Source organism: Centrocercus urophasianus, unplaced genomic scaffold, assembly GCF_019232065.1.
Source record: "Centrocercus urophasianus isolate 14NV4802_14NV808 unplaced genomic scaffold, USGS_Curo_1.0 seq_12, whole genome shotgun sequence".
Classification (NCBI taxonomy): Eukaryota; Metazoa; Chordata; class Aves; order Galliformes; family Phasianidae; genus Centrocercus; species Centrocercus urophasianus.
In genome coordinates this window covers 29,302,200-29,319,408 of record NW_024884364.1, presented here as the reverse complement: position 1 = coordinate 29,319,408, position 17,209 = coordinate 29,302,200, and the positions used below count along the sequence as shown (strand labels likewise).

General features: G+C 39.9%; 2 protein-coding genes across 2 annotated transcripts in view; both read right to left on the bottom strand.

The window, feature by feature from the left end:
• Positions 1-17,209, bottom strand: part of MRPS6 (mitochondrial ribosomal protein S6) — a 45,670-nt gene that overhangs the window by 22,655 nt on the left and 5,806 nt on the right. The window lies entirely within an intron of this gene.
• SLC5A3 (solute carrier family 5 member 3) overlaps positions 6,241-17,209 on the bottom strand; it is a 16,639-nt gene continuing 5,670 nt past the window's right edge. Inside the window, exon 2 of the mRNA XM_042810354.1 lies at positions 6,241-9,365. Within this exon, the coding sequence (XP_042666288.1) occupies positions 6,922-9,063 (2,142 nt within the window). The 5' untranslated portion in view covers positions 9,064-9,365 and the 3' untranslated portion in view covers positions 6,241-6,921. The remainder of the gene's footprint in view (positions 9,366-17,209) is intronic.

Here is a 17,209-nt window from a genome sequence, read left to right as displayed (position 1 = left end):
TGCCCACAACTTGCCTGGGCCAGGAATCCACACCCAGAGAAACATGAAGGTCGCAGTAAATTGGGTATTGGGAGTCTTTGCTAATTAACACAAATAAAACCAGTAGGTGACAAAAATACTTCTTGATCTTCTTTTAAAATCAATGAAATGGAAAGCTGCTCACTGGGTGATCAGCCTGTAGACCAATTAGATAACTAATTAATTAACAACTAACAAAAGCATGAGTTCCCCTCCCTCACATAAGTCACAAATCCATGCCAAGACTGCAGGCAAGAACCCTTGCTTATTTTGTATCCCGAGTCCAAGCTTTCTTCTCCAAAGATGTTTTGGACCCATTTCTTTAAACATCAGCCAAGCTTCCGTTTTGCTTCTGAAACACAGCAGCAAGAGTATATCAAGAAAATATTTAATGAATGCAACATTTTCCTACAGCTGAAGATCTGCTTCATGTCCTTCCCATAATTTGCTCCTACTCTACTCTCATCATTCCATAGGTGTGTAATCCACAGACCTGCCCCACTTTCTTCACTGGCCAACAAAGAAACCATGACTAAAACCACACTTTCCATAGCTATTAGCTCAAATACACCCTTACAGGGGACAAGGAGAGAAGGAAGGGGAGGACTCACATTTGGCCCCCTCTTCTAGAAAAAGATTAAAATATCAACAGTTCAAGTAAACATCCTGAGTAAGTATCCTTCCCACTCCACGGGCAAGAATCTTAGCACTGACTACTCCAAGCCATAACTGCTTCCTATGAGATAGAAGACAGCATCACACTCATCATTTTCAGAGCATGCCTACGGACAGGGGCTCCTTGCGGGACTCAGGCACTAGGACCAATTTTTAGACCACAGTTGGAAATAAACAGCAGACATACCAAGGCTTACAGGCTGTGATAGTCCCAGCGCAACGCCAAAGCACAACTGTAAGTATTTAGGGATACTCCAGAACAAAGAAAGAAGATGCCTGTCTCATTCACAAACTGGTTAATGAAGCAGCAGTTGGTATATAAAAGAAAACAAAAGCACAATTTTACCCTGTGTCTGACAAGCCTGCACTAACTACGGGCTCACCCATATTCTGTTTTAAGCAAGCAGCTGTTCTGCAGGGTGCATCTGGCAGCTAGCCTTTCCCTGCTGCTGCCTGGCATCCTGACCTTCAGGTTGCAGAAGGAGCAGCCCACACCACTCACAGGTCTCACCCATAAGCCCACCTCCCCACAGCACGAATTGGCCCTCAGTTCCACAGCCAAACTCTACTACTACAGTTTGGATCCTTAAGTTCTTCTTGCAGTTTGAAAGTCCTGCTTTGTTCTCTTGTTTGTTGTTGTTACTGTTTTAAACTCCGTTAAGAAAATGCCCATGCCCTGCTTCAAGAGGTTTGCCTTTATTAACAGGTGCAAAATAGGAGATATTCTTTATATATGCGGACATAAAGCTCATTACAAGCAAGAATATATGAGACATAATTATGTAGAGATTCTCCAAAATAGCTTCACAAATATCTATTCTTGTTTTTCCTCTATTTTTATTGAAACTTTGTACAGAAGTTTTAAACATTTCCATACAATACTTTTAGACAGGACAAAATGCCATGGTAAAGGAATGTAAACTGCAAGAAACACAGTCTGAAGTATCCAAATACTCTCTAATAAGAGTTTTAGTTTGAAGACTAATGCAGTAGGCGAAATAATATGCATACAGTATACAAAGAACAGTATACACAGGGCCAGCAATGCTAACTATGAAAATTTTGCATCAGATTTACTTCAAAGATTTATAGCAATAAGATGATTCTATACACTAGACCAAAATTAATTTATCATACATCGTTTCTATGACAAAAAGCTTGTCATTATGGACAGTAGCAACTTACAAGTATAATTAAGCTGTATTAATCTCATTAACACTTCTAAAACTATATTCCTACTACAATAATTTTTATCAGTATATTGTCTTATAAGATCTTAACAGACCTTTAAATAACACTTTACCAAAAGAGACCTGGATCCATTATAGCGATCTTATCTACATGCCCATTTGGCTTATTTCAAAACAAACAAACAAAGGAAAAAAAAAAAAAAAAGAAAAAAAACAAACAAACAAGGGACAAGGAAAAAGGCAGATTTCAAATGCTATAGATCATATCATTTGGTTTTGGTCTGAAATGTATTTTAGTTGAATAGTTAAAAAAAAAAAAAGGCAGTTCGTTAACTGGTATTTTATATAAAATCTGCAGAAAAATACAATAGCAACAAAAAAACAAAAATACCTCACAGATATCTAAAAAAACCATTATATCAGAAATACAAGGTAAAGCAGCATCACTTTGACACTGTGCTTCAAAAATAAGAAGATGAATGAAGAGACTGCTCTAGTGATATTAGAAAATTTGCTTTCTTCTTGAAGAAGACTACTAACATTTTGCACAGCAACTATTTTTATAACCACCTCATTTAAAAACGTGTATTCATAGACACAGAGAATTGTCATATCATTACCATTTTTGCTCAAAGTGTCTGACTTTACACAGTGAAACTGATAATGCTAAGTGTCACCAGATGTCACTATACCATGAATTCAATATTAGAACAGAAGTGAAGCAAATGCTTTTGAACCAACACCATAAAAGAAATAATTGAAAGTGTTTTGTAAACAAAACAAACCACTTCGCAAAACAAGAGAGTTCAGAGATCTCACAGTGAAATCAGAAATTCTAATTATATATGTTTACATTCTAGGACTACTCTTTACCTTAGGCCAATTAAAGCACATTAAACCATTTAATTATATACAAACATTTGTTTAAAAAAAAAAATTTAAAACATTGCACACAAGTTTGCTTTTTAACATCACGTAACAAGGTTAGTTTTATTTTCAAAACAATTACATTTAAGGGCACAGAACATACAGAATACCAAATTAACAGGTGAGCTTTTTTTTTTTTTTTTTTTTTTTTTTTTTTTTTTTTTTTTTGCTTTGCTATACATGCTAAATCCAAAGATTTCCTCAAAAGTGTTAGAGCACATCAGCTCCAACCTCTCCCGGGCATCCTGTTCTGTAAAAGGGAGCATCTCCCATCACCTCCTTTATCTCAGGATTTAAAAAAATATATATATAAAAAAAATAAAGCTGTACGTTTTAAAGTTGTAAGCAGCTTTAGCTTTAAGTGTTCATGCAGAGATCCGCTGATGGCTCTGCCCATTCACCGTAACCTTGTGGGAAATCCTTTTCACTACTGAGTTACAGTACTCTCATGACTTGCATCAGAAGTCTCACGCTGGCCCTTCTGGGATAAGGGTGAAACACAGATTTGGAGAAGTAAAAAAAGTACACGAGTGGTATAACTGAAGGCCATTTTTAATTTCGCACAAACTCTCGCCATTTCCTTTCAGGTATTAGCAAAAGCTAACAGGAAAAACAAAACAAAACAAAAAAGAACAACGGTAAAAGTAATAATTAAAAAAAATAATTAAAAAAAAATAACTTTGGCAGAGAACAGCATCAAATCATTCATTTAAAAAAAAAAAATTAAATAAGAATAGTCTCCCAGAATGCATTCTTAAGCTCTCAAGAAGCTGCTGCCTTCTTAGCTTGTCTTTTTTTCTTCTTTTTTTTTTTTTTTTTTTTTTAAATAAAAGGCTTCTAATAGATTTCTGGGAGAAGATTCAGATATCTTAACAGAAATAAGTTAAGGGTAATAACAACAAAAAAGGAGTAGTTCCAAAACGACTTCTTCAAGACTGTCATTCTAAGTTCAAGGCAATAAATAATCCCCTTGCTGCAGAGAGGGAAGCCAAGCACCCAGCTCTGCCCCTGTGCAGCTCACCAGTCCCACCTCAGAGGAGGCCAGTCATTAACATGTATGGAACCAACTGTCCGTTACGGGACAAACTGCAGTTCTACTAGACCAAAAAAGTTGGTGTTTGGACCCAAACATATTAACCAGGATTGTAAGTAGATCATGATCAAAAAATTAGCAAAGGCATGTTTACGCTATAAAAAAAAAACCCTCGAGCAACTTCTAACACTATAGTCTCTTAGACTGGGTGAGGCATTTGCTCACCAACAGTTCTCCTGAAGCCTTAAATTTTGGGGGGATAAAAGGATTTGTTAAGTGTTTACATGCAGCAAAGAGTATCGGGCAAGTTCTATGACACCTCTAAGACATGGAAACAGAACACGACTGAAGAGGCCGACATCAGGCAGAGAGTACCATAGAACTGTTTGTAAATGACTTAAGAGAAAAAAACCCACCAAATAAACAATTTGCTAAAAAGCTTCTTCACAATAATGGTTTAAATGGTGAGAGTATTACTTCATGAAGATTCTAACTGCCTGTCAATTATCACTTACATTGTTTTGGCAACTTGTTAGTTCAGCAAAAATAAGAACGTATTAACTGGAATATTGAGTATCTCAGATTCAACAGTCAAAGGCTGCACTGTACATATGGGAAAGATTCTGACTCCATCCGATGACCAAAGGATCAATTTGACCATGGATGTGACTGCAGTTATACTGACCAGGATACAAGCATCCCATGTATTGACTATTTAAACAGAACGAAGATAGAACTCCGTTCTGTTTAAATAGCAAATGACTTAGGGAAAGAGGAGGGAAAAACAACCTGGGAAAACACATTATAAGCAAATTGCTATTTAGGTGGCACTAAAAGCCATGCCTTCAGCTTCCTAACTACATAAGGCACCCTGGAGAAAAAGTAAGCAAGGACGAAGCAAGGGCAGCCAAGCAGAAGGGTCCCTGAGCTAACCTAACTGCACAGGTTAGGTGGTAATGCATTTGTTAGTATTAGAGCCAAAAAGACTGCTCTGGAAAACCCAAGTACCAGCTGCTGATAGAAAGACAAGCCAAGTTAGTAAGGGACAGTGCCCAGCACGTGAGTCTCCTTCCCTGTGCCAAATCTGGCACTCTAGAACCTAGGCTTTTCAAGAAAATACTGATAGTCTGAGGCTTATTCTCATCCTACAAGTCATTTTTCACTCCAGTAACATCAGGCAAGTTCTGTTCTAGATTATTTTATCCTGCATAGAAACATTTATTGATGTTTTATGTCTTTTACATACAGTATCATTATTCCCAACTCACCCCATTATTGAACTAACTTGAGATTCCTTAAACATACTTCATATACTAGAACTTTACCATTAAGAAGGAGTTAAAAGATTTTTTTCTGCATGAAGTGAGCCACAAACTGCAAGAAAATGTGTATTTACACCAAGAGTCAGGTATGGTAACTCTCCTCTCTTAGATACACTCCAACAGGGTTCCAACACTACCGTATTTCCAGTTAGATATCCTACTTCACAGTGGCAACAACTAAATGAAGTGGAGAAAGGTGAGACAACTCATCCTCTAACTAAAGTCTCAGAGCTAATGGGAGTCAACTGATTTCAAAACAAACAAACAAAAAAAATCCTCCACAAAACCCAACATGCATTGGTTTGCTTGAAAACACACATCATATATCATATTGCTAAAAGCTACTTAAGCAGCCTGCAGCTTACAGGACCCACTGTACTGGAAAACAAACTATCTCCAACAGTCAGTGGCAAGATTAATCCAAATTTCATCTTTACGGAACTATCTGTTCTCAAGTTTATTAAGAAATTAGACTGCGGGGGAAACATTTCTGGACCCTTAAAACACATCAGGCTCTGTCAGCACAGCCCCTCACACTGTCTCAGCCTGGCCACTTTTCCCAAACAATTCCCCAGACAAGCTCAGGAGCAAAGACTGCTGCAGGATTTAGTTCCAAAGGCAGCGTGGATGTGACTTTGGAAAATAGGGACTTTGCACCTCTTTTCCTCACCTCTCCTTCCCCTCTCCTTTGTTTTCTCCCCTTCCAGACTCAAAACACAGCAGTGATAAGGCCGTGGAGCGTTCCCTTTCTCCCCATCATGGAGGAAAAAAAGTTATATTTTAGTGTGTTTACTAAACTTAAGACATGTGAAGTTTAACATTTCTCCTTCTCCCATGTGGTAGAGACTATGTATAGATTTTTCTCTAAAAAGAGGCAAACCCTGATGACGTCAATGACAATATAAGGCTAAAATTTTGTGGGCCGTCAGCATTGAATGTATATTCTTCCACTTCAATATACTGTAAAATCGCAATGAAGAGAACCCTTTTTCACCCCTCTTTTCTTCTCTCTTCCATTGCCAGTTCGTGATCTCCAGGGTTTCTTTGCTTTAACTATAACAGCTTTTCACTTTTCTACTGCAATTTACAAAGGATAAAGATCAAAAGACAAACATTTCCTTACAGGGAAGAACGACAGAAAGCTACTAACAGCTATCACATTTTAAATTACTGCAGGAAAAATATCATTCTGTTGTTGCTATAAGAGAACTGAGAAGCTGAAAACACTGGAAGTGATGAACAAAATTCATAAGTATTATGTTGGCCAAGATAACACAGCTACATTACAAAGAACAACGATACAATGATGTGCATCACAACTCTGCATTCAAAATCTTTCGACATAGCTTTAATCATTTTGGATTTTACACAAAGGTAAATGATTACTTGTTATCTTCATCTTAACGCTGACTGAACTCTAGAACTGCCTGACTTCAAACACAGCCACCTGCCCGCCTTTGGTATATTTACACGCGTGTATATGGAAAAAAAGAAAAGATTAGTACTGCAAACGAAGGGAGAGGAGGGAAGAAAGAGGGAGAGAGACACCACACAACACATCCTGCTTTCAGCAGATAGGACAGCATGTTTTAAATGGTCTCTAAATGGGCTAAAGTTGAGTTGATTTTACAGTTATAGCGTAAACAATGCCTGGGTTGCAGTTATGTTACTTGGAAAAAATAAAAATAAAAAAATCTCCAGAGACCTGTATCAACTTCTGTATGTTTAGCCATACCCTTAAAAGTTCATTATTCACTCACAAAGAGAAATAGACAAACATGAATATTCCAAGCGAACAGACACAGACCAGTCCAGTATTTAGTAATAGTTTAACTTTTGGAGTCTCTTCCAGCATTTGTAAACAAACAGTCTCTTCCTCCATCTCCCGAACAGCTCTCTTGTTCATGTTTTTACTTTTAAAGCCACAGAACCAATCTATGAATTTCAAATGTCTCTCTCTATCATCAGTTTCTTCCTCATGCTTTTTCTCACCCATCAAAGCTGCTTGTCCATTCGAATAGCAATCAACTGGTGTCTCGACTTCAGAGTGACTTACGGAAATCACCGGGTTGCTGTCATCTCTGCAAGTAACCAGAAGATTGATATCCTCAGGCTTAATATTTTTAATGTTTTCTTCAGATTTGCCGTTTGGAATGATATGGTTAGCATTTTCGTTACACCTCAAGATGTTCTTTTCTTGTATTTTGTACCGCTCCCCCTTTGCAGTATTCTCTTTTACATTCCTGTTTCTCACAGCCCAGAAAGTGGTTGTTCGAACCTGTTCCTTTGTAGGCGGAGGTGTAAGAAGGCTCACTATAAAGGTCACAATTCCAGTGATCCAGAACAGAGCTGTAGCAACATACATGTAATGGATGTTTTTGATAAAGCTTGGCCTAGTATCTGGCTGGTTACACTCCGGAGCACGATAGATAAATGCCAGTATCAATCGTATCGCTCCAAGGACAAACCCAGCCATTCCGCCATAGAACGCTCCCTGTTCATTGCAACGCTTCCAAAATATACCCATAAGAAACAGAGCAGCCACCGGCGGGGTCAGATAGTCTGCTACCTCTTGAATATAAAGGTACATCTGACCACCTTGCATTTCAACAATTATGGGGACCCAGGCAATGCTTATAGCTACCATGAATGCCACAAAGACTCTTCCTACAATCATCAGTTCTCTAGACGTTGCACTCTTCCGAATGAGTTTGTAGACATCAAGCGTGAATATGGTGCTGGCACTGTTGAATATAGAGTCCAGGTCACTCATCAGTGCAGCAATCATCACAGCCATCATCAGTCCCCGAAGACCAACCGGCACAAGTTTCATCACCAAACGTGGGTAGGCAATGTTAGAGCATCCGGCTCTGCTCCCGCAGACTTGAAAACAGTGTTCTGGATTAATGCAGGCGATATCATCTGCAAACAGTATTCGTGAAATCATCCCCGGGACAACTATAATAAACATTGGCAGTAACTTTAAGAAGCCTGCCATCAGAGTGGATCCTTTGGCATGAGCAATGTTTTTTGCAGCTAAAACTCTCTGCACTATGACTTGATCAGCACACCAGTACCAGACAGATGCTGGAGTCTGTCCCAACAGAAATCCAGGCCAGGGAATATCTTCATCTGTTGGCTCACGCAACATTTTAAGAGCGTCGGGCTTTGGGTCCACATTGCAGGAATTGGTATTGGAAATGTTGTAGGTTAACAAGATAGACGTAATATTTGGTGATGCTAACATGTACCTTCTTTTAACTTCTTCAAACCCACCAACCTCCATAATACTTATGATCATAAGTGTGAGGGCACCGATAATCATAAGCAGAGCTTGAAGGGTGTCTGTGTAGATGACAGCCACAAGACCTCCGGTCACAGTCAACAGTGCAGTCATTCCAATAAGGAGGATTACTGACAAATAGAGATTCCAACCTAGCGATTCTTGAATAAAAAGCGCCCCTGAATACAAGTCAACTGAAAGTTTGGTGAAGATATAAAGAATTAGAGACAATGCTGCAAAATAGATTTGGATTCTATGCCCTCCAAAACGCTTGGACAAGTATTCCGGCATGGTGTACACTCCTGACCGAATGTAGACAGGGACAAAGACCCATCCTAAAAGCTGCAAAAGCATTAAGGCGTTGAATTCCCATGCACCTACTGCAAATCCACTTGCCGCTCCAGATCCTGCGAGACCAATGAAATGTTCACTTCCAATATTGCTCACAAATAAAGATGCACCAATCGCTACCCAGGTCATAGAACGCCCTGCCAAGAAGTAGCCACTTACGGTGCTTCGATTGTATTTCCACATGGCAAAAAAACCTATGCACATTACAAGCACGAAGTACAGCGCCACAATGGCAATGTCTGCTGTTTCCAAAGAAGCCCTCATTTTTGTAAACAAAATGACTTCGCACAGCTGATGTCCACTTCTCGCCCCCCAGCAAACGTCTCTTAAGCAACACGTGAACCAGTTAACATGTATCAACACTGCGGATCAAATTCTTTGTCCCTTGGTTTGCTGTCCTGATGCTGGTGGTTGTGGTACATTTAGTTTCTCCGCTTCTCAAATGGAAATTTGGAACTTAGCACGCACTTTTAATCCACATTCCACAAGAGCATCAGCCTTAACTCAGTTGATGTAGGAGAAATTCTTAGTTGCAGCTAAGTTTAGTGAGGCCTACTGTACCAACCCTGCAAGGCAGCAAAGACAAAAGACAAAGATTGAATTAGAGGAGAATTTCATGAAGTAATGAGAAAAAATTTGAAGTCTAGTAAAACAATGACTCAACACCACAGATTTTCCCCCTTTACATTTCCTGCAATCCATGCTGTATTTAAGCAATCCATAATGCACACAAATTCAATACTTGTAAAACTAAGAAGTCATGCCTTTTATAAGTCAACTTTAACAAGCACCTTAAGATACAAAGCAATTCCAGACTATTAAGTCACCCAAGTTCCCCCAAAGAAGGCAAGAAACAAATACATTTTCATTAATCTTTACTTTACAGTCTCTCAATTCTATTTCTCAAGCCACTAAAAAGGCCCTCCTCTTTCAGACAATCTTAGGAAAAAAGAAAAAACACAAAGGAACTGTAACCTGGCTAGTCATGTTATTGCTCTAGCACTGCACCTTACAAATCTTAACAGATCCTGATGTCGTATGCATGCACTCAAGACGCAAGCTGGATACTAGAGCTACAAAGTCATAATGCTGTCAAGAAACAACATGAATTTATCATCACCTGAGAATCAAAGTTATTCCACAGGTTTTAACCAAGCTTGCACCTGCCTAAAGTACAGATTATAACAGGGTTACATTTCACTCTGAAAGCTCTTCATAAGTACCACACATCCTCTGAGTGAGGAAAAGGTCCCATTCATCCAGATGGCAAAAGCAAAACTATGCCTCACATCCAGCTTTAGGATATCTCTATCTTCCACGTGCTTTTTGACATCTGCACCCACATGGCTTCAACATCCTCTGGGAGCACTCCAGGTACCATGATGAAAAACTGGATGGCTTTTGGTAGCTTCCAGTTTCCAGTACCACCCATCTGTACTCAAGCATGAAAAGGATCACATTAAAACCAGAGGCAAGTTTGAAGGGAAAGTATATCCTGCTGTTCTATTCCCGAACCCCCAGATCATACCCTGTCCTGCACATCACCAAACAAGGGAATTCATTTAAACACCCAGGATTGAAGCGCTTAAAGTGGAGGCAAGGGGATAATAAAAAGATTTGCTGTCAAGATAACTGAAAAGGCAGGAAAGGGGCATTAAAGAGCTTCACAATGATTCCTATCTCTGTTATGCAGACAAGACGCTCCTTTCTCCTGATTCTGCCTTAAAAAGTATCATTTACCTACCAAAATCATGTAATGGCTTATGGGAGGACTGGACACAAAGTTTTTCTGCTTCTGGTACAAGCACAGTCTTGGAATTTCAGCTTATTACAGAGAAGGAAAGAACAGGAACTGACACCATTTCTCTTTCCCATCCACTAATAAAGGCAAGCACACAAATCACTGATTGCTGTTCTGAACATAAGGTCTATCAGCCGTAGGAGGCCTACAAACATCAGTTTTAGGCACTCCCTCTTCTACTTCCTTTGCAAAAGCACTTTGGGTACCACTCTGAAAGCACACGTTTTCCTATTAATTCACCTCTGATTAAGACAAACTCATGGATAACATACCAGCATTTGGGTGGTTTCCCCTTCAGCACCCTTGTAGCATACTCATTTTTCTTATAAAAAAGAAAAATTAAAACATCAAAATTTCTCAAATAGATCATAATAAGCTGCAGTTTGGTTTAAAATGCACACATACCCTGTCTGCCTTACTGAAGGCAGCAAAGGTGCTGACGTAAGAATGTATGCTTCTCATTAAGGCAGATGTATTTTAGAAAAAGCTTATAAGAAATTTCAGCCTTAAGGAGAAAAATCACAATCATGTTACTTGTACAAGCTGGCTGTTTTTCAAGAGTAGTTCAGAATCAGAACAAGATAACAAGGGTTCCCCACCACCGCCACAAACCCACATGAGAATACACATATTCATTCTGCGGGAGCTACAGTCAATAATGAAAGACTATGGAGACGTGGCACAAAATGGACTGATTACAGTACTGTGCTAAATTTCTAATGCTCTTAAGCCTCGAGCCACAGATGTATTTGAAATTCTTCCACAGAAGAATTTGTGTTTACTCCCACTCACAAATGCAGCACAAGTTAAATGCTTTAGTTTAATCCAACACAAAATTCTAAATGCTTCAGATCATAGGGTGCCATCACACCATACGCCAGTGTTATGCATAGTATTCTTAGCTTTAAGCATTTCTGAGCAATACTTTCATACTGTTGTTTCTTTTACTATATTTCCCTAAGTTTTCAAGTACTTTATAATGCTTGCACCAAAAATAAAATATTTTAAGGGAAGTGGAAGAAGAAACACTCTGGAAAATAAGAAAAACTATACGGAGTCGGAATAATGGGCAAGCTAAAGAAATAGCAAGAATCTATATTATCCTTCTTCTACTGTAGAGGATAATATTCTACTGTCATTCTGTTACTGAAAAATGTTGGACTTGAACTTCAGTTCACTTCTCCATATTTTCCCTGTAGGTTAATCAACAACCCTGCAAAGTTATACTACACAGTAACATATATGAATCATGACAACATCCAATGAAACTATGTCTACATGATAAAAGAGGTCCCCAGCTGATAAGACCATTACACAAGCACATTCAATCCCCCTGGAAAGAGCATAAGTAGAAGATGTAGCTGCCCTTGAACAAATTGTGATATTTCTCAGTTGGGATACATGCCAAACTACTACAGGCTCATTCTAACTAAAATAAACAATACGTGAAGTTTATTGAGTATTTCCCACTGGAAGGTACAGCCAAATTATTCATTTTAAACAAGCAGCCTACAGAGGCTTGAACTATCACTTTTGTAATCAACATCTGAAATTTACAGGGTTCAGCTCAGTTGAACAGGAAGGCGTAAAGTTTTCAGTAGCTGCCACAAATCTGCTGCACTGTCACTAAATTACAGTACTAAAGTAGTCTCTTGTACCAGTTTCATACTAGACCTAATTCCAAAATAACCCTGGAATTATTTTTTTTTTATTATGAAAATGAGACACGTCCCTCTGAACTTTCAGCAAGTTACGACCTCAAGTCTTAAGAAGGACTTTTGAGACATTCCAAGAGAGTTTAAGCTGAAGTTATTAGAGCAGCATACACTGTGGCACTGATAGAAAAAAAAGAAAGAGCCCTGCTGCCAAGGACTGTGATTTTTTTCCCCTAGAGCTGTTTTCTGGCTGGATCATATCAGAGATGCAAAACAATGTTTTTCCCTCTTGCGTGAAGATAGAAGATTACAACTCTGGTGAAACAATGCTCTTGTCTCCAACAGGCAGCCTATGTTGTAAGCAAAAAAAAAGTCTCAAATCCCTGAAGAGATGCTAGATAATGTGAAGCAGATTTAGGGTGGGATTTGTAGGAGAAATTTGTATGATTGTTTTAAAGGAACACTTTCTCCACAGTGCTTTTCTAATAAGACAGGCCTTTAAAAGTGCCAGAATCAAACTGTTCCAGCCCTGAAGCAACTATCTGGTTTGTGCTTAGTCTATTTCTCTTAATTGCAGATGGGAGGCTTCCCATTTCATTTCCTCTCCCCCCTGCATTTAAAAAGCTAGTCCCAGGGACCAATGCTTTAAGAGTTAACTTGAGGATCCACATGGCCACAGTAGTCTACAATCACTTGTTAGCAAATTAAGTACACAGCTTTGCTCACAAGGTGGTTTTGAAGGTCTTTCCTAGAAGTAAGATTTCTTCACTCCTATCTTCTTCAAAAAGGGTCAAGCTAATGTGATCTAGTAGTGCCTTACCTATTGAATCACTCACCTGTGTAAGACTTCCAGACTTCCAGACTCAATACCTGCACAAAAAATATTAACACTTTCTCTCCCGGTGTGGAGGAAGGAAAAAAAAGACTTTAGAAGATTTTATATTTTGAGCAGGCCTGCACAACATCCAACCCTCTGAGCGTGCTGTCTTTCCTATTCACACTGTGGGCTGCCTGCTACAGACATGCAAGTGAGTTCCCAGTTGTTCACTGCTCCACAGTAAATATAAGGATGCTTGAGGCAGCCTATCTTTCAGAAAAAAAAAAAAGTGGGAAAGGCTCTGTTCCATTTATTGCACCATGCCAGGAAAAAAAAAAAAAAAAGGGGGGAAGAGAGAGAGAGGAGCACAAAAATGTTCTTCATAGATCAACTGCATCAACTGATACATTTCAACTTCTCCTTACGTAGTACACGTCCTTGAGAAGGCAAGGTCTGCTCAAGACTACCCTAAACATCCACAAACTAACTTTTAGGACTTGGCCTCATAAATGATGAACTGGGCCAGAGGGGCTGGGCTAGAATGGCACCCCAAAGCAACACAGTACAGCAAAGGAAACAGGCAAATTCAAAGGCAGAACTGGACCTATAACATTTAATAAATAAGTCTGAAATGTCACTTCCAGCAGCTCATCAAACTGGAATTATCTGAATGGGCAGCTAACTGGATCAGCCTGTTTGCCACACAGACTCTGCTGCCCCAAAGCGATACCACATTAACGCTTCTCCAGCCTTGGAGAACACAGGTGCCACAGAGGTAGTCATGTAAGTTATCACCACCACAGAAATCCAATTCAGGGTGCAAAGTTCAAGTCAGTCAGTCACTCAAAGGAGTCACTAAAAGCATGTAATGTACTTCTTTGTCTGGTATCTCAGGAATGACTCCAATTCTGTTCTTCATCATTTTATAGCAGCACCAGAGAAAGAAGGTTGCTCTGTAGCATGTTCTTCTTGATTCTGAAGGACTGATCAAGGAGACAGAAGAGAAATAAGTAACCTCACGCATGCGGTTCAGCAGCAAGAGAACTACATCTCTCTAAAGGCAACTGCACTGCATTTTGTCTGTCAGAAATGTTATGCTATTATGGTCTTTTACAGAAGCAGTAACTGGAGTACTGGGAGGCCCTATGAAGCTGAAGGCCAGCATAACTGACAGCACCAGCATTGTAGATCAAATTATTTATTCGTTTATTTTTTAAAAATATACAAACAGTTCCTCCTGCCCCAAAGCATATACACATTTCCAAGTCCTTCACCAAGTCATAAGGGGGACAAAAGAACTGGCCTATGTTTATGAGGGTGATATATTATCAGCTCTGAGATCCTGAAGTACAGCTGCTCAGCACCTTCAAAAGATTGGCCAACCTTTCCACACAAATACATAGTATCATTAGGGGGTTGCAATGACTGAGGGGTAAGTCATTGCACTTTAAATTCAGGAGTTTCTCCCAGCAGGTTTGTATTCCTGCTAACATCAATGGATTTTCAAGTTCAAGCACAAGGTGCTGCAGCTGGGGCAATGCAATTCCATATGCAGAGAGCCCAGGAGGAGGACTCAGGAGGCCCAGTAGATGTAAACCTCATCATACGCTTGCAGCCAAGACAGCCAACACAAGGCTACATCAAAAAAGGGATGGCCAGCAGGGAGACAGAGGTGGTTATTCCTCTCTGCTCTCCCTTCATAAGGCCCCATACAGAGCACTGCATACAGGCCGGGGGCCCCCAGTACAGGAACAAAACAGAGCTGTTGGAGGAGGTCCAGAAGAGGCCATGAAGATGATCAGAGGGCAGAAGCAGCTCTCCTGTGACGAAAGGCTAAGGGAGCTGGGCTTGTTCAGTCTGACAAAGAGGCTACAGGGAGACCACGCTGAGGCCTCCTGCAGTGCTCCAAGTGAGCTTATAAGCTTCAGGGAAACCAACTTCTTACACAGGCAGATAACGATATGTCAAGGGGTGGGGGGGGAGGAGGAACATTTAGAAGTGCTTTCCTTGGAGGGTGGTGAGGCACTAGTACAGACTGCCCAGAGAAGCTGTGGTGCATCACCCCCAGAGGCACTCAGGGCCAGGTTGGATGGGGCCCTGGGCAGCCTGAGCTGGTAGGGGGCAGCCCTTCCCACAGCAGGTGTGAGGGAGTGGAACTAGATGATCATTAAGGTCCCTTTCAATCAAAACCATTCAATTATTTTGTGATTTGTGTCTTCACCAAAACTCCAGCAGATGACTAGTAGCTCAGCTGCCCACAGATGGGTCACTATAAGCAGCTCCTCCTTCCCTCAGGAAGAAAACCATGCTGCTTCTTGCAAATGCAGATAGGCAGATGACCTTCCTCACACACAGGAACTAGAAGCAGAAGAGGAAGGAGAGCACAGAGAAAGCATGTGGCCAACAATAACAAAATTAAGAGCACAATAGGGCAAATAGGGAAAGAAAGTAGTTTTAAAGGGAAGTGAGAAGGTGTATCTCCCCCAGGCACTGGGGAAATGAAGAAGGTTGTGGCATCAGGCAGAATTCACTATGCCAGGTAAGTCTGTACAGATGTCTGCTGATGTACTACATTAGCAGCTACAGACTCAAATTCCTTCTCCTAGTGGTTCAGAAGCACCATCTTTTTCACTGCTTTTTACAAACGTTATTTACCTATGGATAAGTTTGTTTAATTAAGTAGTTTGTGATTAAGATCAACAGCGAGGATAAAGGAAATACAAACATACAAGTATTTGACTTCAATAGAGGACTTGGGACCACAAAATAAAGTTTTCTGTGTGTGAATGACAGACATTAATTACTATTAAAAGCACAGAAGCCATCAGAAAGCACTATATATCTCTACTGTTGAAGATGATTCTTCTTCAGCTGCAAGGCACGAAGACACAATCTAGTTGATGGTTACCATCACCTGGCAGTTTATTAGAATAACTTGCACAACTCCCAGTTCAGAAAAATGTGTTTGTTGGTTTACCTCATTTGAAGAGGATTTTGACTAAGAGAGGAGGAACTTCATAAGCTACTTAGAGAAAGAAATGATCATTAAATGCGAGTCACCACACAACTGGGCAGAAAAGGAAGTCATTCTTTCCAGAATTTCAAGGACAAAGGAAAAAAAAAAAAGCACAAGAAAATCACAGAGAACACTCAAGGCTTATTCAGGACTTTCCCAGGTTCCTATCACATTTATGGCTGTCCACAATCTTTTCAACAACAAAAAGTATCACAAGTTTTATTGTTAAGTGAGACTGAAGTTTCTCAGGCACTTTTAACAGCAGAATCCAATTTTGAGGCCCCTCAACCTTTTCAGCCTGATGATGCTCTTGCAAGATTTCTGAAGGCATTTCAAGGCACCAAAATGAGTATTAAAGAAAGTTATCTTGATTAAAGAACTACTAGTGCAATTCTAAATTGAACTTTATAATTACCTATAGCGAATGAACACTACCCAGCTTGCTTAGGTAGTCTCAACAAACTCCACTGAACATATTCCCCTCCTCCATCCATGTTATGGATGTACCTTTGTTTATACTTATTACTCCTTAAATGATTTCATGACCAAAGCAAAGACTGGCTTGCAAGTGGACAAGCCAAGATTAAAAAAAGAAAAGAAAGGATGTGAGAAATAGCAAAACAGCAGTTCTTGTGTCATGAAGAACTACATTTTTAGCATTCATGACAGTCTGCCACCCCCATGCTTGTTTCTGTTCCCCCTCCTCAGCCAGGCCAATACATTTCTGTAATATCTCAGCTCCAGAATTCAAACTGATGTTCCCATAGCAGAAACCTTTAACTTGCACAGATCTTGCCTTGCTTTCTGTATTTTTAACTCTCATCTTTCCTGTCCAACTTCTACATACCTAGTTATATTTTACCCATCTGCCCTCCTTTCCACCTCATTACTGGCTCTTCTACAAGAGGCACACCAGAGCTACATCCCACAGGCAGGAAGCTTTCAAGTGCATAACCCAGTGGCTCCTGCTGCTCTCAAATAAACTGCATAGAGGTCATTATAAGCAATGCTAACTGCTGCTTCCACTTCAGCAATGCTTCCTCTGTCAGAGATCTGTAGTAAAGCAGGTGTGAGCAGCTGTGGGTCACAGAATTAACAATCTGCTCAGTCTGTAATCTGAC